Raw genomic sequence first — 27956 nt, forward strand, 5'->3', positions numbered from 1 at the left:
CAAGCGAGCTACTGTGTGCTGTAGCAACACAAGTTTTATTCTCCACTAAATGGTTGCTGCCTTTAAGCCAAAAAGACATTCTACCTGTCATACAAATGAATAATGTGGTGTATGAATTTCAGTGCCGATGTGATGCTGGTCACATCGGCTTGACCGCTCAACCCAAAAGCTGGTGGATCATATACAACAATATGTCCTTTTGGCTGTTTGCAATAGGCTAAATACTGACCATGTACAACGGGCCTGTGCTTGCAAAACTCAAAACATTGGGTGGGATTTTCCTGCCCTTCCTACTGGCAGGGTTTTCTGGTCCCGCCAACTGTGAACCCCCTCTCCTCCATGGCGGGTTCCCTGATGGGGGAGGGGTGAGTCATTCAAAACACCACTGGCATCGGCAAGACCTGATGATCCTGCCGCTGGCTAATGGCACCCATGGTGTCCAACACTAGATGATTCCCTGATTGGACAATGCTTACTGAACAATCCTGATTGTGATAAGAATTACACTCACAATTAAATTAAAATTGTCAGCCGGGCTTGCAATGTGGCTTACTTACACATGCTAAAAGCCAGATGTATTCACATACAGGGCCTGTCCTTTGCAAATGGAATGAACAGGTCCACCCATTGGACCTTTCTCAACAAATCAAAAGATTGTGGACAGTCATGTTAATATGCCTTTAACGGATATCAGCATGACTCACTCGGAGGAAAATGCGCCTGTGATCCAGTCTTAGTTTCACTTTTGCTTTGACCAGACCGCATATGCACAGCTCTGTTGCCTTAAAGTTTTACACCTATGAGTAACCATTGTCATGTGCCTAGTTTTAATAAATTAATCTACAACAAGTTTACATAATCCATTATGTGCAACTGGTTCCTTGTGTCTGATAAAAACAAGACACGATCATTCCCCATTCCTTGGTTCATTCCACATTGGTCTTGACCAATTATAGTCAACCTGCTTGAATTGAATTTAAACAAATGTTTAGCAGTTAACTATTCCCTGGTACATGTTGTATGGTAGCACCAGGACCAATTGGAGACCATTTGCCAACCAAGCAACACCATCTTCCCATGCAGTATTAACTGTCGATCCCCTTTGAAATTTGGCATTCTTGAGTCTGTCCTGATACCTGCAGGATGAAAAGCTTTGACAGCATGTTCCTTTTTTAAGCTACACTCAATATCTGTACGACAAAGTGAATATAATCAAATCATATAAAATAATTAATAAACCCTGACTGGCCTTTGATCAATTGAACTTATTCAATATTTGACAATGACTAGACTGATGTAATTTAGTTAATCAGCCAGTCTTCATTCTCTTGATCACTATTTGTTGAACAATTCTGAAAAATGGGATTCTTTGGAAATTAGAAGAAAAACATTTTCTATGAATAAAGCAAAATACGGTGGATACGGAAGACCTGAAACAAAGTGCTTAAAGGTTTCAGCAGCTCTGGCAGCGTCTGTGGAAAGAGAAACAGAGTTAACGTCCTAAATGACTCTTTCAGAACTAAAGAAAAGCAGAAATGTGTTGGGTTCTATGCTGTTAGAAAAAGGAGGAGGGTCACGTGGAACAAAAAGGGCAGATCAGGGACAAGTTAGAGGGCAGGAGAGTCAACTCAGGACTCAACATTGAATTCAACAACTTCAGGCTATGAACTCTGACCTCCATTTTGTATTTTTCCCTAGTGTCAGTCTGCATCTTGTTCTTATGTTTAGCTTTCAGACAGCGCTGACCTTTATTCCGCTATTAACACATTCTGCTATTTTGCTTTCAGACAGCACTGACCTTTATTCTGCTATTCACACATTCTGCTCTTTTTCTTTTGGACAGCACCCCTCACAGCAAAAATACTTTTTAAAACGGTGGGCGATAAATTGTTTAAATCCTGCCCCCTCCCCTCCCCGAGCTGGATTGGGCTCATCGCAGGCTGTGACCAGGACCTCGTGCAGGTTAACCCCCTCGAGCGACGAACCTGAGGTTCCATAACTTCAAATTAAAAGAGCAGATTGTGCAATGGTCCAGAGAGCACTACAACATTAAATGAGAGGGGGTCACTCGATCTGGCTTCACCAGGACTTTAGCACAGAATTAGTGAAGAAATGATCAGCATTTAATGGGGCAAAATCTGCCCTATTCAAGAAGGATATCCAGTTTGGGCTAGTTTACCTGTCCCGTCTTCGAGGTTCAGTCGAGGGAAAGGATCCCTCCTCCCGTCAGTGAGCTGAATACTCGGCAATTGCCATCTCAGACCACGCCCCTCATTTTGTTGAATTTTGCTTCGATTTTGGCGCCTCTGAGCGCTCGCCCTGTAGATTAGACACCACCTTACTGTCTGATGACAAAAATTGTGAGTGATTGTCTGCTGCTATAGCAGACTTCATCAAATTTAACAAAACAGAGTCAATCTCTCCATCGACACAATGTGGAAACTCTAAACGCTGTCATAAGGGGGGAAATTATCTCACATAAATCTCACATTGTGAAAAAGGAGAGAGAAGATGGAATGACAAAGGCTGGTGGACTCTGATGTGTTATGTACTCTGGGATAACACAGGCTGCAACTGGATGCAGCTTTAACTAAAAGGTACTCCAGACCTTGAAGCTAGTTCAATCTGATTTATTGAACCAGTAGCACAGTTAGCACAGTTCTCTCTGAGTTCGACTCTCTGCTAACCTAAGTGTGGTTACTCTGTCTGACTGAACCAGACTAGCTCTTAGACACGTGCTGGAGGTGTGATACTGTAAAGACACCCTGATTCACTCTGTAGATGCTCATCATTGGAAAGAGACGGAGTGTGAGTGCCTCGTGCCTTTAATAGTGAGATACCGCCCCTGAGTGTCCTGCCTGCTCATTGGTCATGTCCTGTTCTCTGTGTTCATTAGCTGCCTGTCTGTATATCATTATCTGCATTTCTGCATATCATGACAGACTCCATCTTGGAGGTTGACCGCCAATATTCTGATGCCCCAACGCCGGAATTACTGATGCGTAGAAACAAACTTGCAACTTCAATTTCAATTGATCTCCATGAACAAAGCGGTTGTTACGACAATCTAGGGGCACCTTCTATGAACATGGGGAGAAGGCGAGCCGTCTTCTTGCGCATCAACTCAATCCCTGTAGTGCAGGAGGGCATTCAGCCCATTGGGTCTGCACTGAACATTCGAACCACTCACCGAACCACCCCTCTCTATCCGTTTAACCTCATAACCTAACCTTCACATCCCTGGACACTAAGGGACAATTTAGCATGGCCAATCCACCTACCCGTATGTCTTTGGACTGTGGGAGGAAACCAGCGAACCCGGAGGAAACCCACGAGGAGAAAATGCAAAGTCCACACAGACAGTGACCCTCGGCTGGAATTGAGCCTGGGTATCTGGCGCTGTGAGACAGCAGTGCTAACCACTGTGCCACTGTGCCACCTCTCTCCAGGTAGATGCATCTTTCAGTACGTTTTACCGTGAGCTATATGCGTCAGAGCCTCTCCAAATACTTCATCATGATGAGGTTCCATATGGTTTACACATCCCGATCATTGAGGAAGGCCGGAAACGGGAACTGGAATCCCCCCTAAGCCCAGAAAAAGTACAAAAATGTATTGGCCGGCTGCAATCTGGCAAGGCCCTCATTCCTGATGGCTTCCCACCTGAATTTTATAAGAGTTTCTCAGAGCAGCTAATACCTTTAATTTTGGACATGTTGAATGATTCACTGTCTAGAGGATCATTACCCCCATCCTTGGCCCAAGCCACAATCTCGGTGCTCCTGAAAGAGGGTAAGGACCTAGTGGATTATGGGTCATACCGATTCATTTCACTCCGTAACACGGGTCATAAGATACTGGTGAAAGTCCTGGCAACCCTGATGGAGCCAGGTCTTCCTGATATAGTTTCGGAGGATCAGACAGGCTTTATCAAAGGTAGACAGTTATCGGCCATTGTCTGACGTCTCTTGAACATTGTCCTATCCCCCTCATCTGCTCAGGAACCTGAAGTTATAGTGGGCAGGATTCTCCACTCCCACGCCGAAGTGGCCGCGCCTTTGTGAACGCCGTCGAGGTTCACGACGGCGCAGAACAGCCCAGGTCCCGACCGATTCAGGCCCTGACAATGGGCCAGTATCTGGGCCGCGTCATCTACCCGCGCCAGGCCTTGTCGCCCGCGTAAAAGCGGCGCTGCATAGATGACGCGGCCGGCGCCGCATAACGGACGTCATCCGCGCATGCGTGGGTTAGCCAGCGCCAACCCGCGCATGCATGGTTGCCGTCCTGTCCAAATCCACCCCGCAAGAAGATGGGGGACGGATCTTGCGGGGCTGCGGAAGGAAGGAGGTCCTCCTTCAGAGAGGACGGCCCGACGGTTGGTGGGCACCGATCGCGGGCCACCCCACATTGCAGGTGAAGCCCGGTGCAGGATCCCCCCCACAGGCCGCCCTCCCCAGCGTTCACGCACCGCCCACGACTGCAGCGACCAGGTGTGGACGGCACCGGGGGGAACCCGCCGTTTTGGCCTGGCCACTCGGCCCATCCGGGCCTCAGAATCGCGGGGGTGCCGGAAAATCGCCATTTTGGGTGTCTTCAGCGATTCTCCTGCCTGCGGCCCGCGAAACCCGACCGGGCCGTTCCCGCCGCTTAGGAGAATCGCGGGAGGGCGTCGGACCGGCGTCCCCGGAAATTTTGGCAGCCCAGGCGATTCTCCCAACCGGCGTGGGAGTGGAGAATCGCGCCCATGATCTTTGGATGCAGAAAAGACATTTGATAGGGTGGACTGCAACTACCTTGGATGGATTCGGTTTTGGCCCCAAATTCTCCTCCTGGGTTTGTTTGATGTACATTTCCTCGAAAGCCAACATCCGGTCAAATATGACCTCATCCAAATACTTTCTGTTAGGCCTATCCCATTTCTCCATTGCTCTTCACGTTGTCCATTGAACCTCTGGCCGAGAGGGGAAGGAGTACCGGGTTCACACAGATTGCTTGCACTCAGGTTGTAGAGTCACAAGTGCTGAATGAGCGGGTTGGGGTCAGTAATGAGTGGCAACCAGTGCTGATTAAACAACATCAAAATCTAACTGTGTGAATGCTGGAAATCTGCCAGAAAGTAAGTCAGTACATTCTCGAGAGGAAGCGAGAAGGTTGACATTTATTTTAAAACAGAAATTTGGAATCTAATTGTGGCCCCCTTCTCCTTTGTCTAGAAAATGTTGACATAGTTAATTATAATAAACCTCTTTGAGAGATTGGTTCGACTGGGCCTTTATTCATTCGAGTTCGGGAGGATGATAGGAGATTTGATTGAAACATATAAAATTAGACCAGGACTGAATAGCTTAGATACAGGGCAGATATTTTCACCGGTTGGGGAATCAAGACCAAGGATCACAGTCCCAGGATACGGGGTAAACCTGTTAGGACTGAGATGAGGAGGAATTTCTTCACTCAAAGGGTAGTGAGCCTGTGGCATTCCCGACCACAGAAGGCATGGAGACCAACTCACTGAATGTATTCAAGAAAGAGATAAATAATTTTTTAGATTTTAAAGGCATCAAGGGCTATGGGAGAAAGCAGGATTCCGGCATTGAGATAGAGGATAGGCCATGATCATATTGAACGATGGAGCAGGCTCGAAGGGCCGAATGGCCTACTTCAGCCTCTCTTTTCTATTTTCTTATGTGTAATAAAATCAATGTTAAACTTCCTTTTTTTTTAACTGAAAACACACAGTGCAGGATCACATTTAAACATGAAATACCATTCATTATATTTGAAGAAAGAGGATATGAGCCCAAACATACGTTTATACTTCCTTTCTTTACTGGAGTCTCTTGTACAATACATCCCAGAAAAGGCAGGTTTCCTTTCAGTGGCTGTTCCGTTGCAGGCTTTTCCTCATCTCTGAAGTTTCAGTTCAATACATGAAGCGCAAATACCTTTGTATACGGAGGCTCTGTTCAGGTCCTGTTGACAGGTCACCGACATACAGTATTAACTCCATGAATGCTGCCTGACCTGCTGAGATTATTGTCTTCCCTAGATACAGCGAGGTGCTAGAGAATTGGAAACTGATAAATGTGACACCCTTATTTAAGAAATTGTATGCGGACATTCCTAATGACTACAGGATGGTCAGTTTACCATGAGTGGTGGGAGAAATCAGCAGGCACCTGGGAGAGGTTTGAGTTAATTAAGGAGAGCTAGGACGGATAGATGGGAAAAAGACATTCAAAATGTTCAAATTCCAGTAAAAATCAGTCATGCAGGCAATACCGGAGTTCTATTTTAAGGCACCCAAGATAAGTTCCCACATGTTTTACTGAAACCCTACATTTTCAATTTTTGGTGGGTTTTCTTCTGAGATCCGGGATTGATTGGATTGCTCTACAGGGAGTCAGAATGAATCTGATGGGCCAAATGGCCTCCTTTTGAGCTGTATCATCTCCCTTCTCCCTGATTTTCTACGATGTTACTACTTTCATAAATGAGCTCCATTAAGTCAGTATTGCACACTCAGATTTTAATGCTATTAGTGTTTTTTGTTGCAAATTAATTGCATGAATTATTGAATGATCTATGTGTCATTGACCAAATTGGAGTCTTTGGCAATTTTTACATCAGTGTTCTGTTGGTCCTAATGATACAGCATCACTGTGTGATGTTGTCAGTGAGGAGTACAGGTTTTATCAAGGTATTCATATGGGCTGGATTCTACGTAGCCCCGCGCCAAAATCGAGAATCCAATTTCACGCCGAAATCAGGATCGGTGCTGGTCTGGCGATTCTCCGGGACCGAGAATCGGCGTGATCGCGGAGTACTCCGCGCGGTTGGGGGCCCATTGCCAGAGGCCTGCCCAGCCATCCTCCACTTCCGACCGGCCGAGTTCCCGACTCTCGCGTGGCGCCTGCGGACTTAGCGCCTGGTGGGGGGCGGGGAGGATCGGATACCAGGGGGGCCTTATAGGCGGCCGGGAGTGCTTGTGCCCTGTTGGATGCAAGGGCATGGGGCCAATCGGGGAGGTCTACATTTTAAATCTGCGTCCGGGGTCCGAGTCCGCCATGTGCTCGGTGCGGCCGCTGGAGGCCGCCACCGAGCCCATGCACGGACTAAAAAACGGAAGTGCGGGGGCCCCTAACCGCAGCTAAAGTTTTGTGAATTACTCTGCAGGTCTTTGAATCGGCTTACCTTTTCTGCAAGAAACTCCAGAGTAAAGCTCCAGTGTTTTTACACTGGCGTGGGGACATAGTCCCATTTTGGGAGAATTCAGCCCATAGCGCTTAGAAGCATGGGGGGGGGTTTCTCCGATGCCGGGCCGGGTCAGAGAATCGCCGGCGGGGGGTGGGGGGGGGGGGGAGGGGCGTGATTCACATGACGCCGCTCTGATGCTGGTGACCAGAGAATCGGCGCCATTGGCAGTCGGCGATTCTCCGCGCGCGATGGGCCGAGTGGCCGCCGAGATAGGACGAGTCCCGCCGGCGCTGTTCACATGTGGTCCTACCCGGCGGGACCTCGCCGTTCATCCTGCGGGGTGGTGGGGGGGGGGGGGGGGGGGTGGGATCCAGCCCCGGTGGGTCCTCTACCTAGGCATGGCCCGCGATCGGGGCTTACCCGATCAGCGGGCCGGCTTCTCATGGTGGGTGCCTATTTTCCTCCGCGACGGGCCCCTATAGCTCTCCGCCATGTTGCGTCGGGGCCGGCGCGGAGAAGGCAACTAGTGCGCATGTGCGAGTTCGCGCCGGTCATAACGTGCATGCGCGAATTTGCGCCGGCCATAGCGCGCATGCGCAGACCCGCAGCACCCATTTGAAGCCGGTATCGGCAGCTAGAGCTGCGTGAGTCGCTCCAGTGCTGTGCTGGCCCCCTGTGAGGTGCAGGGCCGCTGATCCTGAGGGCTTGTTGACGCCGTCGTAAAACGCGATGATGTTTACGACGGCGTCAACACTTAGCCTCAGGACCAGAGTATCCTGCCTATGGAATCTCTACAGTACACAAAGAGGCCATTCGGCAAATCGAGTCTGCACCAAACCTCTGAAAGAGCAGCACCCTACCTTGGTTCACTTCCCCGCCCAATCCCCGTAACCCAGTAACCCCAACTAACCTACACATCTTTAGACACTAAGGGGCAATTTATCACGGCCAATCCACCTGACCTGCACGTCTTTGGACTGTGGGAGGAAACCGGCATCTGGGTGGCGTCGTGCAAATCGCGCCCCCCTGGAGGAAACCCAGAAAGTACTGGGTAGAAAGTACGGACTTCACACAGACTGGAACTGAACCCGGGTCTCTGGCACGGTGAGGCAGCAGTGCTAACCACTGTGGCACTGTGCTGGATTGCAAGTTGGATTACAAAGGTCTGCATGATAAAGTGGAAAGGCTTTGTGAAATGAAATGAAATGAAAATCGCTTATTGTCACAAGTAGGCTTCAAATGAAGTTACTGTGAAAAGCCCCTAGTCGCCACATTCCAGCGCCTGTTCGGGGAGGCTGTTTGTGTGGCTTCTTTCACATTCATGGATGACTCCCAAACATTTCATCACCTGTGAATCACCGTTTGAAATGCGGACACTCTCACTGTGCATGCGAGTGTGGCCGTGAAGGTTTGCACAGCAAGATTCCACAAACAGGAAATGAGATCTGTTGTGGTGTTGCAGGTTGGGAGGGACACGGAGAAAGGAGAAGAGCTCTCCTGATCATTTCCCTTTTCTATCCACTTGAAGGTGCAGATAGGCTTTTGTTTAATAAAATCTCTGACAATGTGGCACCCTTGATCAGTAATATCAGCCCAAATTACACTTAAAATACAGTATAGTATTAATCCCTGACTTCCCACTGTGTTTTCTTGTATTGAAAATATCTGAGGAGAATATTTTGGCAGCAGAACAAGAGATGTGAAAACAATGTGAGTGGCAAACACACAATCAAATTAAAAGGGACCTCCGGTGGTGGTGATGTGCTGAATGAAAGGTGCCTCTCCTCTGGGCCCCTTTAACTTAAAACACGACCGCTAAACCGTCAAAAAACTACCCACGAAAATGCACTCAAATCCGCCAAGAAACAGAAAAGAAAGCAGGAGTGGTAAGAGTCAGGAGAGAAGGACGCAAACGGTGGACATGAAGAGTGAAGCCGAACAGAGCATGGCAGACTGAGAGGCTTCGCCGACGTGACCATCGGCACCGACTCAGCCATGTGGCAATGGATGGAGCTCCCAGCACAGGAGTACCCAAAACCGAGAGACTCCATCAAGGAGGACCTCATGGAGACTGTGAAGACGACCATAGCAATCACCTTGGCTCCCTAAAAGGACCCTGAAAAAGACAGAACGACGGTTGGAAACCCAGGAAGAGATGGTGTGAGAACTGGAGAAAACTGCAACGGAGCAGAGCGACCAGATCGCCGCACTAAAAACGGATGTGGCAAAGTTGGTGGTGGCCCAGGGAGCGCTCAAGGGAAGGTCAAGGATCAGGAGAATAGGTCCACCACCACAATTTGAGGATTGTAGGACTACCAAAGGCACAGAGGGCAGGAACCCAACAGACTACGTACTGCGAATGCCGGGGAAATTGGTCGGGACAGAAAGCTTCCCCAAATCCCCAGAAGTGGACAAAGCCTCCGGATCACTCAGACAAAGGCCAAATTCAGGGGAACTACCAAAAGCAATCATCACAAAGCTCTGCAGGTACCAGGACAAGGGGTGGACCTTAAACAGGGTGAAGAGCACTTGGTCCTAAAAATGGGAATGCCACACGATCCGTATATACCAGGACATTGGGGCCGACCAGGCCAACCGCCATGCTGAGTTCAATGGAGCTGAGGCAGCCCTAATCAAAAACAAAATACGTTTGGGATTATTTACCCAGCAAAACTCTGGGTAACATTAAACAACAGGGAATTTTACTTCAACACGCTGAGTGAAACAGGAGAATTTGTCAGGAAAAACAGGCTGGAAAGGCAGCAGTAATGGACACAAATGGACCACAAAAAATGTTCTTTGTCTTTCCATGCCTGATCTATCTTATATGTCCAGGGTACTCACTGGAACCTGTGCGTCCGGGGAAGGGGGATGGGCAGTAGGACAAAGGGACACTGAAGCGAGATGGGGGGGCAAGAGGAACAAAATGGACCAAAGAGAGGAGGAAGCGCTCCCAGCAGAGGAACTTCCGGGCGAGTGAATTTGCGAACACAGAGCGGTAAGAGGAGAGGGAGGGCCATGGCGCAGCTCCTGAGAGGGAGAAGGGGGAAAAATAGCAGAGTGGGGGGAAGGGTGGTCGAGAGTAAGGAAGGGAGCGATGGGGGAAGTGAAGCCCATAGGGGTGGGAAAAGGGGGGAGCGGAGGGCACTGGGACCCAGGGGGTGATTGGGGACTAGGTAGGGGGAGGGAGCAGGGTAGAATGCTGGTTGCAACTGGTCGTACATGGCGAATACGGGAACAAAGAAACCGACTGTCGCCATCTTGGATGGCCCCCAAATGAAGGAAACCCCGGAATGCAAGGGCCACCCACACGGTGAGTATGGCTGACCCTGCGGCGAGATAGGGGGAGAAACACCCGATCAGAACAGTCACCTGGAATGTCAGGGGACTTAACGGCCTGGTGAAAAGATTTAGAGTCTTCGCTCATCTGAAAAGTCTGAAGGCCGATATAATCTTCCTCCAAGAGACACACATGAGGGAGAAAGACCGACTGAGGGTAAGGAAGGGATGGATCGGAGAGACATACCAAGCCTTCTATGGGAAGAGGGCTGGGGAGGTGGCAATATTTTTCAATTAGAGGACGAACTTTACAGCAACGAAGACGGTGACAGACCGGGGCAGGGGGGAGGGGAAGTGATATGTCATGGTTAGCGGTGTCCTGGAAGAGGCACCAGTGGTTCTTGTAAATATGTATGCCTCACAACTGGGGCGATGCAGACTATATAACAAAGACCGTGGCAGAAATCCCTGACCTAGAATCCCATCGGCTCATCATGTGGGAGCGGACTTCAACTGCGTACAAAACACACAGGCGGACAAACCCAATCCCAAATCAATGAAACAGTCAGGCATGGTGGGAGAGCTGAATGGAACAGATTGTGGGTGTGATCCATGGACCCATGGAGGTTCACACGCCTGAGGGAGAGGAAGTTCTCCTTCTTCTCCCAAGTCCACAAAGTATACTCCTGCATCAACCTCTTTGTCATAGGGAATCGGTGCTTCCAGGGATAGTAGGGCTGGAATATTCTGCTATAGTAATCTCTGGCCATGCTCCGCACTATATGGACATGAGGTTGGAGATGGGCCGGGCCAAGCACCCCCCATGGAGGTTGGACGCGGCCCTCCTCACCAACAAGACATTTTGTGAGAAAATGTCACAGGCCATGGAGGATTACGTAACCTGCAACCAGAACGGGGAGGTCTCACCCTCCACATTCTGGGAGGTTCTGAAGGCAGTGATAAGGGGATAAATAATCACATATAGGGCACTTAGGGTTAGGAAGGAGAGGACGGTTAGGCAACAACTGGTCAACTCCATATTGGAAATGGACCAGCGATGCTCCACAGCACTGACCGTGTAACTATTCACGGAGAGGAAAATGTTACAAATGGAGTTTGACTTGCTCTCCACCGGGAAAGTAGTGAACCAGCTCCGCCAGACACGGGGGATCGTCTATGAACATGGAGACAAGGCCAGCCACCTGCTGGCACAACAGCTGAGGGAGCAGGAGCAACGAGGAAATAAGCGCAGGTGAAAGTTAAGAACGGTGGACTAGCCACGGCCCAGACAAGATCAATGGGGCATTCGTGACCCACTACCAGGGCTCGACACCACCAAACCCCTGGAGGGCAACTCGAAGATGAAACAGTTCCTCGATGGAGTGGACATATCAGTCGTGGGGGAGGATAGAAAACAGGGACTGGGGGAAGTCATGGAGAGTATCAACTCCATGCAGTCAGGTCCGGACGGATTCTTGGTACACGTCTATAAAATATTTGCTGCAGCAGTGGATCTGTACCTGCGAGAGATGTTCAATGACTCACTATCGAAGGGGACCTGCCGCACACCCTGGCTCAGGCTTCAATATCGCTGATCCCTAAAAAGAGCAAAGAACCGATGGAGTGTGGGTCATATAGCCCCATCTCACTCCTAAACACTGACCCTAAAGTGCTGGCGAATGCTCTGGCAAGGTAACTGGAGAGTTCTATGTCAGAGGTAGTGGCGGAGGATCAGATGGGCTTTGTGAAGGGCAGGCAACTAACAACGAGCATTAGAAGCCTGCTGAATGTGATTATGACCGCACCCGAGAAAGAGACACCAGAAGTGTCCATCTCCCTTGACAAAGCAAAGGCCTTCGACAGAGTGGAATGGAGGTACACAAACAGTTTGGCTTCGGGCCAAGATTCACCACATGGGTGAAAATACTATACATTGCTCCCATGGCGAGCATACGGACGAACGTCACCAGCTCTGGGTACTTACAGCTACACTGAGGCACGAGCCCCGGTTATCCCCACTGCTATTTGCCCTGGCAATCGAAACACTGGCCATCGCCCTCAGATCAGCGAAGGGGTGGAGAGGCATCCAGAGAGGAAACAAAGAGTACAGAGTATTACTCTATGCAGATGACCTGCTCCTCTACACCTCAAACCTCCTAGCCAGCATGCGAGTGATAATGGAGCTACCAAGAGAGTTTGGAGCCTTCTTGGGATACAAACTCAGTCTGAGTAAAAGCAAAATATTCCCTGTGCATCAGCGGGGAGGGGAACCAGAGCTGGGGAAAATGGCGTTCAAGCTGGCACAAAGCCAGATTCCGATACTTGGGGAAACAAATAGCCCACAGCTGGACATGGATCCACAAATGGAACCTGTCGAGCCTATTGGAGGAGGTCAAGAAGGACCTGCTGAAGTGGGACGCACTCCCGTTCTCCCTGGCAGGGAGAGTACAGACTATAGAAATGACGTACTGTCCGGCTTCCTCTTCCTGTTCAGATCCCTTCCGATCTTCACCCCCCAAGGCTTTCTTCACCAACCTAGGCAAGACAATCATGGCATTTGTGTGTGGGGAAAATAATCCTGGGATCCGAAAGAGCGTCCAACAAAGTAGGAGAGGCGGGGGGAGAGGGGGGTGGGGGGGCTAGCCCTCCCGGACTTCCAGCTCTACCACAGGGATATCTTTCTGAGCACTGGCCATGGCCATGCTTCCATTCACTCCAGCCACAAATATTCGAAGAACCTGGTGGAAGTGGCCACACTCAGAGCGAGGAACCAACTAAGACACACGATGAATTGGTAGCAGTGTCCACCATGGCTCCCATCTGTAAGAAACATAAGTTCACGGTGACACTTGATGACTCTTTCAAAAGTCAAAGCAAAGCTGTCATCCCCACCCTCCACCAGCGCAGATACACATACCTTGGTGGGACATGTTAGTGGTCAGGCTACTTGTGTACGATCTGGTGAGCACCACACTGCCGCTGATGCACATCAGGTAGCGGCAGGAACCCCCAGGCGAGACTGCAGTCGGAGGTCGTATGGATCCCATAACCCAGCTGGCTCCCAGCCTGATGCTGAGCCTGTGGAACAGAGATACCCAGAGCTGATGGTGATGGTAGGGAGAAGCCGGGACATTCAGAGAGAGATGTGAACATCACTCCAGCAGATCAATAGTCGCTTTATTGATTCCCAGAGGCTATGGCCACTGGAGCTGTCGCCGGCATAGCGTGGCACTGGGGCCAACACTGCTAGAGTGGTGACCGCAGTGGAGAGCTTGGTGCACGATGGCAACACCATCAGTGAAGGTGTCCAAGGCGTCGCACAGTCAGTGACGGCCATGGCTGAGGGCCTCGGCAGCATGTTCGTCTCGTTGGGGGATGTGACTCAGTATCAGGCCAACCTTGATGAGGTTCTGCGGGAAATGTCCAGTCACAACTGGGCATTGCCGAGGTGCTGCAGAGCATGTCTCAGTCACTGAGGAGCTTCACCGAGGTCGTTGACATGGTTGTGCAGGCGTCTGGGGGCTGCCAGGGCTGGCAGGGCCAGATGACACAGGGGCAGCCGGAGCTCAAACCAGTTGCCCCTCCATCCCAAGGTGAACCCCAGGGCACTATGGGAACTGACTGGGAGGACGGGGTGCTGAGTGGCTACCCAGACCTGTCCCATGGAGTGGCGATGGTGGCCACCTGCTCCCCCGGATTCTATCCCTCTGATGAGGCTGCTTTTCACAGCCAGCACACGGGACAAGGCAGCACGGCTGTGCATTCTGCTGGGGACCTCCAACCTGAGAACCCCGAGAGGATGCCTGCCAGGGGCATCGAAGGCTGCGGACATGTCCCCGGAGCTGTGTCCCATCCCCTGGTGCTGGAATATTGATTGCTGCATGTTTGGTGTTGCCTCCCGCAGTGTTCAAGCACAGTGCCAGGCATCAAGGTGTGATTGGGATGCTAGGCAATGACACCCACATGCTACATGGCCTGCCCTCCCATGGGAACCCACTTGGGTTGTGTGAAGTGCTTACTTAACCACGATTGCCAATTTCCTTTCAGCAATAGCCCTCAGCCACATAGTCATAGGGCTCGGCAGTCGGCAGGGTTATTGGTGGTCAGAAAGGCAGAAGGGCAGGGATAAGGGATGCCCCCGGAATGGGTACACATGATCCAGGGGTTGGCATGGTGGTGCCATGTACGTGTCATAATATACACCAGTATATCATGGGGCAGACACACACTGATGGACACACAGTGGGACCAATCAGCATACACAACACCGCAGCCAATCACCAGTGAGAGCACACGCACTATAAAGACAGGGAACATCAGAGTACCCGCTCATTCGAGTAGCAGCTAGCTAGGAGCACAGAGCTCACAGCCTGCAACACAGACATTCACCATGTGCTGAGTGCATCAACTGGTTAGGACAAGGCAAAGGTCTTTAGTTAAAGCTGGTATCGTATTTACCCACAGTTCAAGTATGTTTAAATAGTTTACCTTTTAATAAAATAGTGTTGCACTACTTCAAGTGTTGGTGACCTGTATGTGATCCAGAACACCCAACACATCCGGTTGCCCCCACAGCACCTCCCCCTCCCCCCACCCTCCCATTGCAGCCTACCGCTGCGGAGGGTCCCCCACCCCCCGCCGAGCACTGGGGTGGCAAACCCAGCACCCACGGTCTTTTTGCTTGTGAGCAAAGATGGCTACTGTCCTCCTCAGCTCGCCGCAGAAGCCCTTCCACCAGTTTCACGTTTTTCAAAAGGAGTACTAATCGGTGCAAGGGTGACCACTCGCTGGGGAGGCCGCTGAATCATGGGAGGCCATTGGATAGGGGGTGGCTCTCATTAATTGTATGGAAATGGGCCTTAAGTGGTGATAATTGGTTTCTCGCCATGCTACGGCGAGATCCCGATTTCGTTTACAGGAGCGAGCCGATTGCATCGCAAACTGTTTGCCGCCTGGTGCGGTTCTCGTTTTCGGCGTCTCCCGCTATTTACCGGCCTCGTTTGGCTTGAGTGAGAGCGTAACAAGGCCAAAGAATCACATCCAAAAAGCCAGTGGGAACACCCCATACTCGTCCTAAATGACACATGGCTGAATTCCGCCCAGTGAATCCTTTAACCCTGGGATGGTTCATCTTGTTTTTTTGAATAAAACTAGCAGCGCAATAAGGTCATCTGAAGTGCTTCCATTTCGAAAGCAGAAGTGAAACTCCATGATTTCAGTCTGCCCCAGTCACATGGGACAAATTGCTTGCAGAGTATCTGCATAAAAAGGAAGGCTGGATGTTGAAAAAATCAGACAGCTCTGTGAGGCGCAAGACAAATGACGGCTGAAGTAAGGGGCCTGGAGAATAGTTAGCCGTGGCATTCATTGACGTACTGTTGTGTGTGAAGTTCGTTTTTGTATTTTGAGAAGGACCGATAATTTTTCTCCATTTGGCAAAGATGTCACGTTGCCTGAAAGGAGGAGTGGTGATCAACCACCAAATCCTGGAGGGAAAACACCATTACGAAATCCAAGATGTCCTCCATTGCAAGGACGGCCATTCCCTATTCCGGTAATTCATTCAATGAACTATTAGAGATAAGCAAATGAACAGGGAGAGTTTGCAATTTGTGAAATGAAATCTAGATATTTGATTAGGTCATTCCTAAAAGTGCTTTTCCGTGAAAAGAGTATATATTTACGAGCATGTTTGTGATTGCTCTTTCAAAGGCTCACTTTGCTGTTACATAAATGCTTTAAATTTGACCTAAAGCTTTTTCTGTTAATATGTACGTTCTTGGAGACTGAAATGTTTATCATTTAACTGCAAAGTCTGTCTGCCTAAATTCCAAATTATTTGACATGAAGTTACATTTTATAGTATAGAACGCATGCTGAGCTCAACTGAACCAAAAGTAATCTCACTGGCATCAAGAATAGGTCAAAGGAACAAAACTAATTTTGTTTTGAATTGAACAAAATGCGATAGTACAAACAGCTTGGGGGTACGATGGGCCTAAATTAGATTTACTGAGGCGGGATTCTCCGGCGCCGGTTTTTTGGCGGGGGCGGGGATCGCGTCGCGTTGGTCGGCGCCCGTTGGCAGTGGCCCTGCGATTCTCCAGTCCCTGATGGGCCGAGCAGCCTCCTGTTTTCAGCCAGTCCCGCCGGCGTGAATTACACAAGGGGCGAGATTCTCCGACCCCCCGCCGGGTCGGAGAATCGCCGGGGCCTGGCGTGAATCCCGCCCCCGCCGGTTGCCGAATTCTCCACCACTGGATATTCGGCGGGGGCTGGAATCGCGCCGCGCCGGTTGGCGGGCCCCCCCGCGATTCTCCAGCCCGGATGGGCCGAAGTCCCGCCGCTAAAATGCCTGTCCCGCCGGCGTAAATTAAACCACCTACCTTACCGGCTGGACAAGGCGGCGCGGGCGGGTTCCGGGGTCCTGGGGGGGGCGCGGGGCGATCTGGCCCTGGTGGGTGCCCCCACGGTGGCCTGGCCCGCGATCGGGGCCCACCGATCCGCGGGCAGGCCTGTGCCGTGGGGGCACTCTTTCCGTTCCGCCTTCGCCACGGTCTCCACCATGGTGGAGGCGGAAGAGACTGTCTCCACTGCGCATGCGCGGGAATGCCGTCAGCGGCCGCTAACGCTCCCGCTCATGCGCCGCCCGGAGATGTCATTTCCGCGCCAGCTGGCGGGGCACCAAAGGCCTTTTCTGCCAGCTGGCGGGGCGGAAATTCGTCCGGCGCTGACCTAGCCCCTTAAGGTTGGGGCTCGGCCCCCAAAGATAGGGAGCATTCCGCACCTTTGGGGCGGCGCGATGCTCGACTGATTTGCGCCGTTTTGGGCGCCAGTCGGCGGACATCACGCCGTTCCCGGAGAATTACGCCCCAGGTCTGTACCGGCGGGACCTGGCTCTGAGGGTGGCCTGTGGAGCCCTCGGAGGGGGGGGGGGATGCTGCTATGAAGGGGGCCCCACGGTGGCCTAGCCCATGATCGGGGCCCGCCGATCTGCAGGCGGGCCTGTGCCGTGGGAGCACTCTTTCCCTCCGCGCTGGCCTCTGTAAAGCTCCGCCTAGGCCGGCGCGAAGAAGAAACCCCCTGCACGTGCGCAGGAATCTCCCAGCGGTTCTGGGAACACGCTGGCACTCCTGCGCATGCGCCAACTCGCGCTGGCCAGTGGAGGCCCTTCGGCGCCGGTTGGCACGGCGCCAACCACTCCAGCGCCGGCCTAGCCCCCGATGTTTTGGAGGATTCCGCACCTTCCGGGCGGCCCGACGCTGGAGTGGTTCACGCCACTCTTTGGCGCTGATACGGCCCGCCCACCGGATACTGGAGAGTCCTGGCCACTGACATTGGGCCTGGATTCTCCGATGCACGAGCTGCGTTTCACGGCAGTGCACCTTTCGCTTGCGGTGGGATTTTATGCTCCCGCTGCTTGTCAATGGGGTTTTCCATTGAAACCACCCCATGCCACCGGTAAAACCACGGATGGGGATGCGCTGCCTGCGGGAAAAGAGAATCCTAATGGCTGGAGAATTCCAGTCTTTGGCTCTGAAATTGGCCATTTTAGGCAGACACCAATTTCTGCGCCCATAACGTCCGTAACCTTGGCAGCAGCCTGATGAATTGGTTGCCAAGCTTCCTGATTCTAGCTGTACCGTGGAGGTTCCAGTGGCTTGAACCCAGCCCAAACACAGTGACTGGCACATTGCACAGGGTTATGGACAGCGTCTGCCTTCAGTGTCGAGGCTGGGTATGGAAAACACAGGGTACACCGGGTGCCGTCTGAAGATCTCAACCAGACCAAGGTAGAAATCTGGATTCCAGAAGACAAGGAGAGATTGATTTCTGTTCAATTATCAAGAGTGTCGACTTCTTGACAGTAAGTACTGTAGGTACCACACATATCGGGAGGTAATCTCCGTCCCGCTGCACCAGAAACCTAGTGCGGTGCCCCCCCGGGATTCTCTGTCTCGCCAGCCGGCCAATGGGGTTTCCCATTGTGGGCAGCCCCATGCCATCGGGAAATGCCCGGGCTGCCAGCGCAACGGAGAATCCCGACAGCGGAGAATCTTTGTTTGAGAGTGGTGGAGTTGATGTGAAATTGAACATGGGTGGGGGTGATGGCACAATCCAGCCTATGTGGACTGGTAATATCTGCTAGAAATGTGTAAATAGAATAACATGTCAATGGCACCGCATGTGACAACAATCGTCATCTGGTGCAGTCCCAACATTGCTTTCTTTAAATTCTTTTGTGAGATGTGCTGGTTAGCCCAGCCTTTATTGCTTACCCCTAATTGCCCCTTAAGAAAGTGATGGTCAGCTGCAGGCCATGTGGTGTAAGTACACCCACTGTGCTGTAAGGGAGGGAGTTCCAGGATTTTGACCGAACAACAGTGAACGAACAATGATATATTTCCAAGCCAGGATGATGAGTGACTTGAAGGGGACCCTCCCGGTGGTAGTGTTCCCAGGTATCTGTTGCTCTTGCCCTTCTCGATGATAGAACCTGGGGGTTTGGAAGTCGATGGCACCTTGGTGAGTTCCTGCAGTGCATCCTGTGCATGGTACACACTGCTGCTACTGTGTGGTGGTGGTGGAGGAAGTGAATGTTTGTGGATGGGGCGCCAATCAAGCAGGCTGCTTTGTCCTGGCCAGTGCCAACCTTCTTGAGTGTTGTTGGGGCTGCGCTCATCCAGGCAAGTGGAAAATATTCCATCACACTCCTTATGCCTTGTAGACGGTGGATAGGCTTTGGGGAGTTAGGAGGTGAGTTACTCATCGCAGAATCTGTGCGACAGCCTCAAAGGATTTTAAAATCTAATTCCTTTAGAGTATCTTACAGCTCAGAAGATGACCATTCGGCCCTCATGCCTGTGGCTAATTCTTTGAAAACGCTATCCAATTAGTCCTCCTCCCCTTACCTTTTCCGAATCGATTCCACTATTACCAGCTCTCTTTCCGTTCGAGTAACTACAGATTAAATGATTAGGGATGGGCAACAAATGCCGGCCCAGCAAGCGATCCCCACATCTTGTGAATGAATAAAATAAAAGTCTCTGCCCCTTTATCTTCTCAGTTCTGAGGACAATAATCTCAGTTTGCCAAGCCTCTCCAGATGACCAAAGTGCCTCATCCCTGGTTCCACTCTAGTAAATCTCCTCTGCACCCAACCAAGGCCTTGACATCCATCCTGAAGTGTGGTGCCCAGAATTGGACACAATACTCCAGCGAAGACCCAAGCAGTGATCTGTAACAGTTCAGCCTCTTTATTCATTACTCCTAACTCTGGGCTGGAGGGACATGGTGAACAAAATTGGGACAAATATTCTCACAGGTTAACTCGAGCAGTGACGGAGGGTTTAAACTAATTCTGCAAGGGGGACGGGCACCAGGGTGATGTTTGGAATGATTAAACAAAGCACGTAGTGGACTGGGAGAGACAAATAGCATTGGATTAAAGAGTTTAGAGATCGGTGGCATTAGACAGGGGTGCACTTATCAGAGTAGGACAGGTTTGAAGCAAATTGACCAACAGGTTTCTCAGATGGGACATCCTCCCGAATGAGGGGCAGAAGTCCAACCTACAGCCAATTAACACTCGTTAGAGCATCAAATGTCTGCGGGGCAGGCAGTGTGGACGGGGATCCGTTGCCGTTGACTCTCCGGATGATGGGAAGGAAAACCGTCAGAAAAATTCTTGCCCAAGTTATCACATGTGGCTTTAGTCTTTTTTTAAATATTTTTATTCAAACAAGATTTTCATTATAACAGCCAAATCCCAACCCCCTATTACACCAGAGGTGCATCCAACCAATCTCCCCAATCCCCCTCTCCCCTCCCTCTCACCCCCCATAAAAAAAACAAAGACCTTAATCAAAATAAACAGACAAATAACCCCTCTCCCCTCTCCTCAACAGCTGATAGTAACCAGGGGCGAGATTCTCCGACACCCCGCCGGTTTGGAGAATCGGCGGGGGCTGGCGTGAATCCCGCCCCCGCCTGTTGCCGAATTCTCCGGCACCGGAGATTCGGCGGGGGCGGGAATCGCGCCGCGCTGGTTGGCGGGCCCCCTCCGGCGATTCTCCGGCCCGGATGGGCCGAAGTCCCGCTGCTGGAATGCCTGTCCCGCCAGCGTGGATTAAACCACCTCTCTTACCGGCGGGACAAGGCAGCGCGGGCGGGCTCCAGGGTCCTGGGGGGTGCGTGGGGTGATCTGGCCCCGGGGGGGTGCTCCCACAGTGGCCTGGCCCGCGATCGGGGCCCACCAATCCGCGGGCGGGCCTGTGCCATGTGGGCACTCTTTTCCTTCCGCCTTCGCCATGGTCTCCACCATGGCGGAGGCTGAAGAGACCCTCTCCACTGCGCATGCGCGGGGATGGCGTGAGCGGTCGCTAACGCTCCCGCGCATGCGCCGCCCGGCAATGTAATTTCCGCGCCAGCTGGCGGGGCACCAAAGGCCTTTCCCGCCAGCTGGCGGGGCGGAAATCAGTCCGGCGCGGGCCTAACCCCTCAAGGTTAGGGCTCGGCCCCCATGATGCGGAGGATTCTGCACATTTGGGGCGGCGCAATGTCGGACTGATTCGCGCCGTTTTTGGCGCCGGACATCGCGCTGATTACGGAGAATTTCTCCCCAGTTCTCTGAAAATGGAGATGAAGAGCTTCCAAACTCTTGCACTGACTCCCTCATGGTATACTTGATCTTCGCAAGGTGCAAAAATTCCATCAGGTCTCCCAACCAAGCCAAGCCAAGGCATTAGGTGGCACCGGAGACCTCCACCCAAGCAGAACTCGCATCCTGTCTAACGAGATCTTGCGAGACATCATTATCTGGATCACGCAAACAATGGGTGGGACCCAGACTCGCATAGCTAAAGGAGCTTAAAGCTTACTTAGTTATGCTGCCACTAGATAAAATGGCCACCCGGCATCTATGGCCTCACCAACGAGACTTAATCCGGGTGCCGTTTAGCACTGGTCCCCACAAACTGGGCCAAGGCAGAACGGCACTTGGAGGGGTTTCCCAGGTGATCGGAGTCCGCCGGGTGGTCAGTCTCTGGCCAGACTGGCACCCTAGCACTGCTGGTGCCACCTGGGCACCATGGCACTGCCAGCCTGGCATCCTAGTAGTGCCACCCTGGCTGGCATTTTGCCCCCACTGGGGATTGGGACCAGGGGTGCCCTGATGGTATGTGGTGGGGTGCAAGGGGGCTCGAGGAACCCCAACAGCTGAGTTAGGAGGCTCCAGGGATGTTGGCGGGGGGGGGGGCGTCGAGAGATCGGGGTGCACGGAGGTGCCCCGCTCCCTGGACCTCCACAGTGCAGGATATGCAGCTAAGTGCAGCCTTGGCGAGGCGTTCTCCGTCGCGGGCCGAAACAAAAAGTGCCATTAGATAGAGGGGTTCTTCCCGATGCTACAGCGCCAGGAATGACCTCCCGATTCCTGCCCAAAACTGACTTTTGTTTTAGGTAAATTGTGTCCTGTATCAATGATCAGCCCCCCTGCCCAAACCAAAGTTTAATACAGAACAATAGAGGAAAAGCAACACCCAACCCCCCCTGCCCCACAAAAAAAGGACTGCAACTGTTCAATATACAAACCCCAACTTTTCCCAGAGAAACCACCCACTAACAAACCCAGACTCAATCCCAAGCCCTCCTCAACATTACTCCTGTATGCAATGTCACAAGAAGTTCAATAGAAGAGATTGACAGGATGCCTGCTGGCCTTCAACTTTGGCCTGTATACATAGCCTGCTGGTTTAAATATGATAGAGGAAAGCCTCATCTTGGCCATTCATTGTCCCACTGAAGTGCAGAGAAGAGCTCTCTCGCTCTTGGCTAGCAGGAAAGGGACCATGAGAAGGAAAAGGGTAGATCCATCAAAATATCTGAATCGCACATTCACCAGCCCAATGGCTTAATCCTTTGCAACTCAGGAGCTTATGTGGTTTGTGTTTTGTTTTCTGATCATCAATGTTTGGGTTCCTCACAAGTCATAGGGTCATAGGGCCTCATAGGGTCATCCTTGCCTTCAAGGAGACATCCAATGACATTCCTTCAAGGATCAAAGAATGCGGGAAGATTTGTCTGATGGAGGACGAACACGTCTTGCCCAGGCATGTTTGATGATCTTTCAGTGGTTCCAGGTGAGCTGAAGTGGAGTCCATTGACAGAGACACCAGGGTAATGCAGGTTGAGGTGGAGGCACCGATATCACCCGATGGTTGCAGTCGATAACTTCCTGAACCTGGAGGAACCCAGCCAGAGCCACAAAGTCAAGCAGCCACTTGTTCTTTTTTAAAATATTTATCAACATTTTATTGAGGTATTTATGGTTTTATAACAATAATAGAAGAAACAATGTACATACAAATATAAACATAGTGCAAAGTCCGTCTTCCTCCCTCACAGGTCCCACCTTACCAACACCCTAGTCTAAACTAAACTAAACTCCAACCCCCCCCCTTCTGCTGACGGTTAATTTTCCCCAAAGAAGTCAACGAATGGCTGCCACCTACGGACGAATCCGAACATTGACCCTCTCAGGTGAACTTGATTTTTTCCAGACAGAGAAAGCTAGCCACGTCAGTTAACCAGGTCTCCGACTTCGGGGGCTTTGAGTCCCTCCAAGCTAATAATATCCGTCTCCGGGCTACCAGGGAGGCAAAGGCCAGAACGTCTGCCTCTTTCTCCTCCTGGATTCCCGGGTCTTCCGACACTCCGAAAATCGCCACCTCTGGACTCGGTGCCACCCTTGTTTTTAATACCTTGGATATGACATCTGCAAATCCCTGCCAGAATCCCCTAAGCTTCGGGCATGCCCAAACATATGAGCATGGTTCGCTGGCCCTCCCGCATACCTTGCGCACCTGTCTTCTACCCCAAAGCAGCCACTTATTCTGATTGGCCTCATTAATTGAGAAGTCTAGATAATCACCCGTCTGGGCAAACATGGCTTCAGTCACCCGTAGCCAGCAGATTACTAGTGAGAAGTTTGCGTATTGAAATATCAGATGTGCCTGTCCTGCAGGGGCTGTTTTGTTATGCTCTTGTCGTAGCATAAGCTGCTTCCTTGATGTGCACTCTGACAAAGGAAGGTTCAGACTTGGAGATAGCTTTAACACGTTTATTAAACTATTAACAATTCTCCTACTTGGATTCGACACTACTGTTAATCCTGATATAACTACTCAGACTGACAAACCAGTCTGCTACAATCCACGTGGTGGGAGTGATGTTCAAACAACCCTGTGTCTGTACTCACTGAGTGTCTCCCTGGAAAGAGACTGAGCATGTGTGATGTGTCCTTGTATATGGGTTGATGTAATGCCCTCCTGTGGTAGTGTCACCTCTGTGTGTATCGTGACTGCCCATTGGTCGTGTCCTATCTTACTGACCTATTGGTTGACTGCCTGTGTGTCATGTCTCTGGTGCTCCCTCTAGTGTCTAGCTAGGTGTAGTGTATGTACATTATCCCTTTGCGTACTTACAGTGATGTATATCACCACATCCCCCCTTTTTTCGTGTTACATATTTTCTGTACAATTAAAGGAAATTGAACAAACTAGGTAGATGAGTGATACTCTGTACAAGTTATGATAACAGTGACCATTAAACAATATGTCCAAATCATATGCATGAGTCCAATGTTCAATAATTATTATGGTCGAGTGGCTTTCTTGTTTGGTTGGTGAGTTGTGTTGATGGTGGCATTGCTTTGTAAACGCCATCAGTGTCCCTGTGCTGAAGGAACCAAGAAGTGGTCAAATCACTTCGTTGTCGGATTTGGACTCTTTTTTTTTTCGATGCTTGTGGTGGTAATTCTTGATGGCATCTGTCCTGAAAGCCAGGTTGCCTGTTGGTAGTGCAGCAAAAGTGAAGTGGTAAGATGCATCGTCCTGCCATGGTATGTCATTGTACTGAGCTGAGCAGTAACAGTGTCCCTCATTTGCAGAGTTGTACCATGTCGTACCAGTCGTAGTTCCATTGGTGTTGTTTTTATCGAGCTTGTTGTCGACGTTGTTGCCTTTGGTGCGCTTCTTCCTATTGTCTTTGATGTTGTTGTGGTTGGTTTTGTTGTCGTGTTTGTTGCCCTCAAGGACCACACTCTGTGGATAATATGAGTCCTTCACATAGTTACTCGTATCAGCGTCTTTTGTGGCATCTGCTGTTTCCTTGAGCGTGCTGTCACTGAGTTCGCGGCGCTCCACGTCTGGAGTCATGTCCGGCTTACTTGAATCAGCTTTGGCTTGTGGATGCTCCCCGTCTGGAGTCTGGGCTGTTTCACCTGAGTCAGTTTTGGCTTCTTGATGCTCCCTGTCCGGAGTCATTGCAGGTTCACTTGCATCATCTGAGGTCTCTTGATGCTCCCATCCGAGGTCAAAACATTTGCTTATGGAGAGGCTCGAGCGAGTGAGGTTTGAAGTAACGTTGTATCACCGGAGTCACCAGTAGTCTCACTGTAATTGTCGAGTGCCTCTGTACATTCTAGCTGAGGTCTGTCACGTTGCACATATGGTATGGGAAGTGGGATGCCGTCGTCACTTGTCGCACATACAGTGGGTAGAGCCTCAGTGTCTTCTTGTCTTTCACTTGAGCTGGGTAGACTGTCAGAGTCTTCTTCTGGTGGCTCAAATAATCTGGGTGGACTGTCATAGTCGCTTTGTTGTTCACTTGAGCTGGGTAGACTGTCATAGTCTTCTTGCTGTGCACTTGAGCATGGCAGACTGTCATAATCTTTCTGTTGTTCACTTGAGCGTGGCAGACTTGCATCGTCTGCTGCTGGTTGCTCAGAGGAGGTTGCTAGACCCTCATGGTTTTGTTCATGCAAGGACTGCGCTCTGGAGTCTTGCGTTCCTTCCATCGTGGAGTCTGTCCACAAGCTCACTGTGGAGGCTTGTGTCACTCCCTCTGTGGAGTCTTGCAGCGTTCCTTGTGTGGAATCGTGCATTGGTCTCGCTGGGGAGACTGTCATCACTTCTTGTTCATGCAAGGCCTGCGCTCTGGAGTCTTGCGTTGCTTCTATCGTGGAGGCTGTCCACGAGCTCGCTGTGGAGGCTTGTGTCACTGGAGACATTTCTTGTGTGGAGACGTGCAGTTGTCTCACTGTGGAGTCTTTCATCGCTTTCTGTGTGGAGGCTGGGACCCTTTGTGGTGCGTTGACCACTCTCTGTTTGGAGTTGGGGACCCTTCGTGGTGCGTGTTCGTCTGAGTCGTTGTCTTCTATCATCACATTGGGTGGTGCTAACTGCTTGTTCCAGGGTTCTGTGGAGGTTACTTTCAGCTACTGGTCGATTTTCAGGCATTGTGCTGTCGTTCCAGGTGAAGGAATCGGGTTTTACGGCTTTAAAATTTTATTCCGTGTTTTGGGACATTGTCCCTTTAAGTGGGCGTGGTCAGGAGCCTCTGACGTCATGAAGCGTGTGACATCGGTCGTAGGAAGCGATTGCGCATGTGCATATCGCTGTTCCTTTACTTGGGCCTTTTCGCAGGTGCGCATGCGCGAGAAGTCGCGCATGCGCAAACGGACCTTCCCGTTCTGTGCACTCTTCGCGCAACTGCGCATGTGCGGCTCCTTTTCTAATATGGCCGCAAATCAAAACTGCCGTTTTCTGCACTGGACAGCTTACCTTTGCCTCGTCGTCAGGCTTGACGCCTCTTTTACCGTTTCTTCTTGTATGTTCCTCGCAGAATTCTTGGAATTTGTCCAGGACTGCCTGGAAGTCGCTCTTGTTTTGCCCCTATGAGGATTTAAATGTCTGGACGATTTCAGCTGCTTCTGGACCCGCAATGGTAAGTAGAAACTTTATTTTCTCTGCATCCACCACGCCATCTATGTCGGACGCTACCAGGTAGATCTCAAATCTCTGCCTGAATCAACACCAGTTTTCACTGAGTTTGCCGTGGTACCTGAGCTGTTGTGGAACCGGAATCCCGAACATCATCTTGCCTGGCTGCTGTTGCTGGTTGTCACTGTTTGCTGAGTTGCAACTATATGGGTTTCACAGTTCACTCCTGGTACCATGTTGTGTTATGCTCTTGTCGTAGCATAAGCTGCTTCCTTGATGTGCACTCTGACAAAGGAATGTTCAGACTTGGAGATAGCTTTAACACGTTTATTAAACTATTAACAATTCTCCTACTTGGATCCGACGGTACTGTTAATCCTACTATAGTTACTCAGACTAACGAACCAGTCTGCTACAATCCACGTACTGACCTATTGGTTGACTGCCTGTGTGTCATGTCTCTGGTGTTCCCTCTAGTGTCTAGCTAGGTGTAGTGTATGTACATGAACCCTCTGTGTGCTTATAGTGATGTATATCACCACAGGGGCAATTGCTGAACATGTTCAATTTAAAGGTGAGATCCAAAGAGTTCCTGTCAACTTCCTATCCCCAAGCACTGGTAGTTACAGTGTTTTAACCTGCTGTTCATTTGCAAACCCATTGAACTTGTCAGGTTAAAGTTTCCACTGCAAGAAAATTGGAAAACAAGAAAATTATGCCAAATCTTTACAGATTGCTGGTTAAGCTTCAGTAGTGTACAAAGTTATTGGGGCATGGACAGGTGGATAGGGAGTAGATGTTTGCCTTGGTTGAAGGGTCAGTCACAAGGGCACGCAAGTTCAAGGTGAGGGGCTGAGGAGGTTTGTGAGGAAAACCCTTTTTACCCAGAGGGTGGTGGGGAACTTGAATGCACTGCCTGGGAGGGTGGTAGAGGCGGGTTGCCTCACATCCTTTAAAAAGTACCTGGATGAGCACTTGGCCCATTCAAGGCTAGAGGCCAAGTGCTGGGAAGTGGGATGAGGTAAGTAGATCAGGTGTTTTCAGCTGTCAGTGCAGACTCAATGGGTCAAAGGGCCTCTTCTGCACTCTGTGATTCTGGACAGTCCAATTCTGGGCATCACACTTTAAGATGGATGTCAGGGCATTGGAGAGGGTGAGGAGGGTGTTAGAATAGTGCCAGGAATGAACAACTTCAGTTATCTGGAAAGTTTGGAGAAGCCTGGTTTGGTCTCCTTGGACCAGAGAAGGTTAAGAGCAAATTCAAATGTATAAGTGATTTTGATAGGTTGAAGAGAAACTGTTGGCAGGATGCAAGTTATCTTTGGAGTCCTCAAAGATCAATCTTTGTCCTGACCCACTCTACACGTTGTGCCCTGGTGACATCATCCAAAAGCACTGCATCAATTTCCGGACATAGGCTGGCAACTCTCAACTCGACCTCACCACCACTTCTCTCAACGTCTGCCCCAATGTTGACTTGCCACAGCAAGTCTTGCATTCACCGCTGTTGTCGTTTAAGAAACAGAAGAGCCAATAGGGGCACAGCAAGCTCCCACTGAGGGAAATGTAACAATGCTCCGAAAACCCTGATTTTTCTGATGTCGAGGGAGGGCCACTGCTTGTCCAGCATCCATACCAGATGAGGAGAGATTCCCTCCAACAAAATATTGGGAAGACGGAAACTGTTTTACTTCAATTCAC

General features: G+C 50.7%; 1 protein-coding gene across 1 annotated transcript in view; it reads left to right on the top strand.

Moving 5' to 3' along the window:
- The first annotated feature begins 15817 nt into the window (after positions 1-15817).
- Positions 15818-27956, top strand: part of LOC140428785 (uncharacterized) — a 57292-nt gene continuing 45153 nt past the window's right edge. The window contains exon 1 of the mRNA XM_072515474.1: positions 15818-16030. Coding sequence (XP_072371575.1) covers positions 15918-16030 — 113 coding nt within the window. The 5' untranslated portion in view covers positions 15818-15917. The remainder of the gene's footprint in view (positions 16031-27956) is intronic.

The sequence above is a fragment of the Scyliorhinus torazame genome, chromosome 8 (genome assembly GCF_047496885.1).
Source record: "Scyliorhinus torazame isolate Kashiwa2021f chromosome 8, sScyTor2.1, whole genome shotgun sequence".
Classification (NCBI taxonomy): domain Eukaryota; kingdom Metazoa; phylum Chordata; class Chondrichthyes; order Carcharhiniformes; family Scyliorhinidae; genus Scyliorhinus; species Scyliorhinus torazame.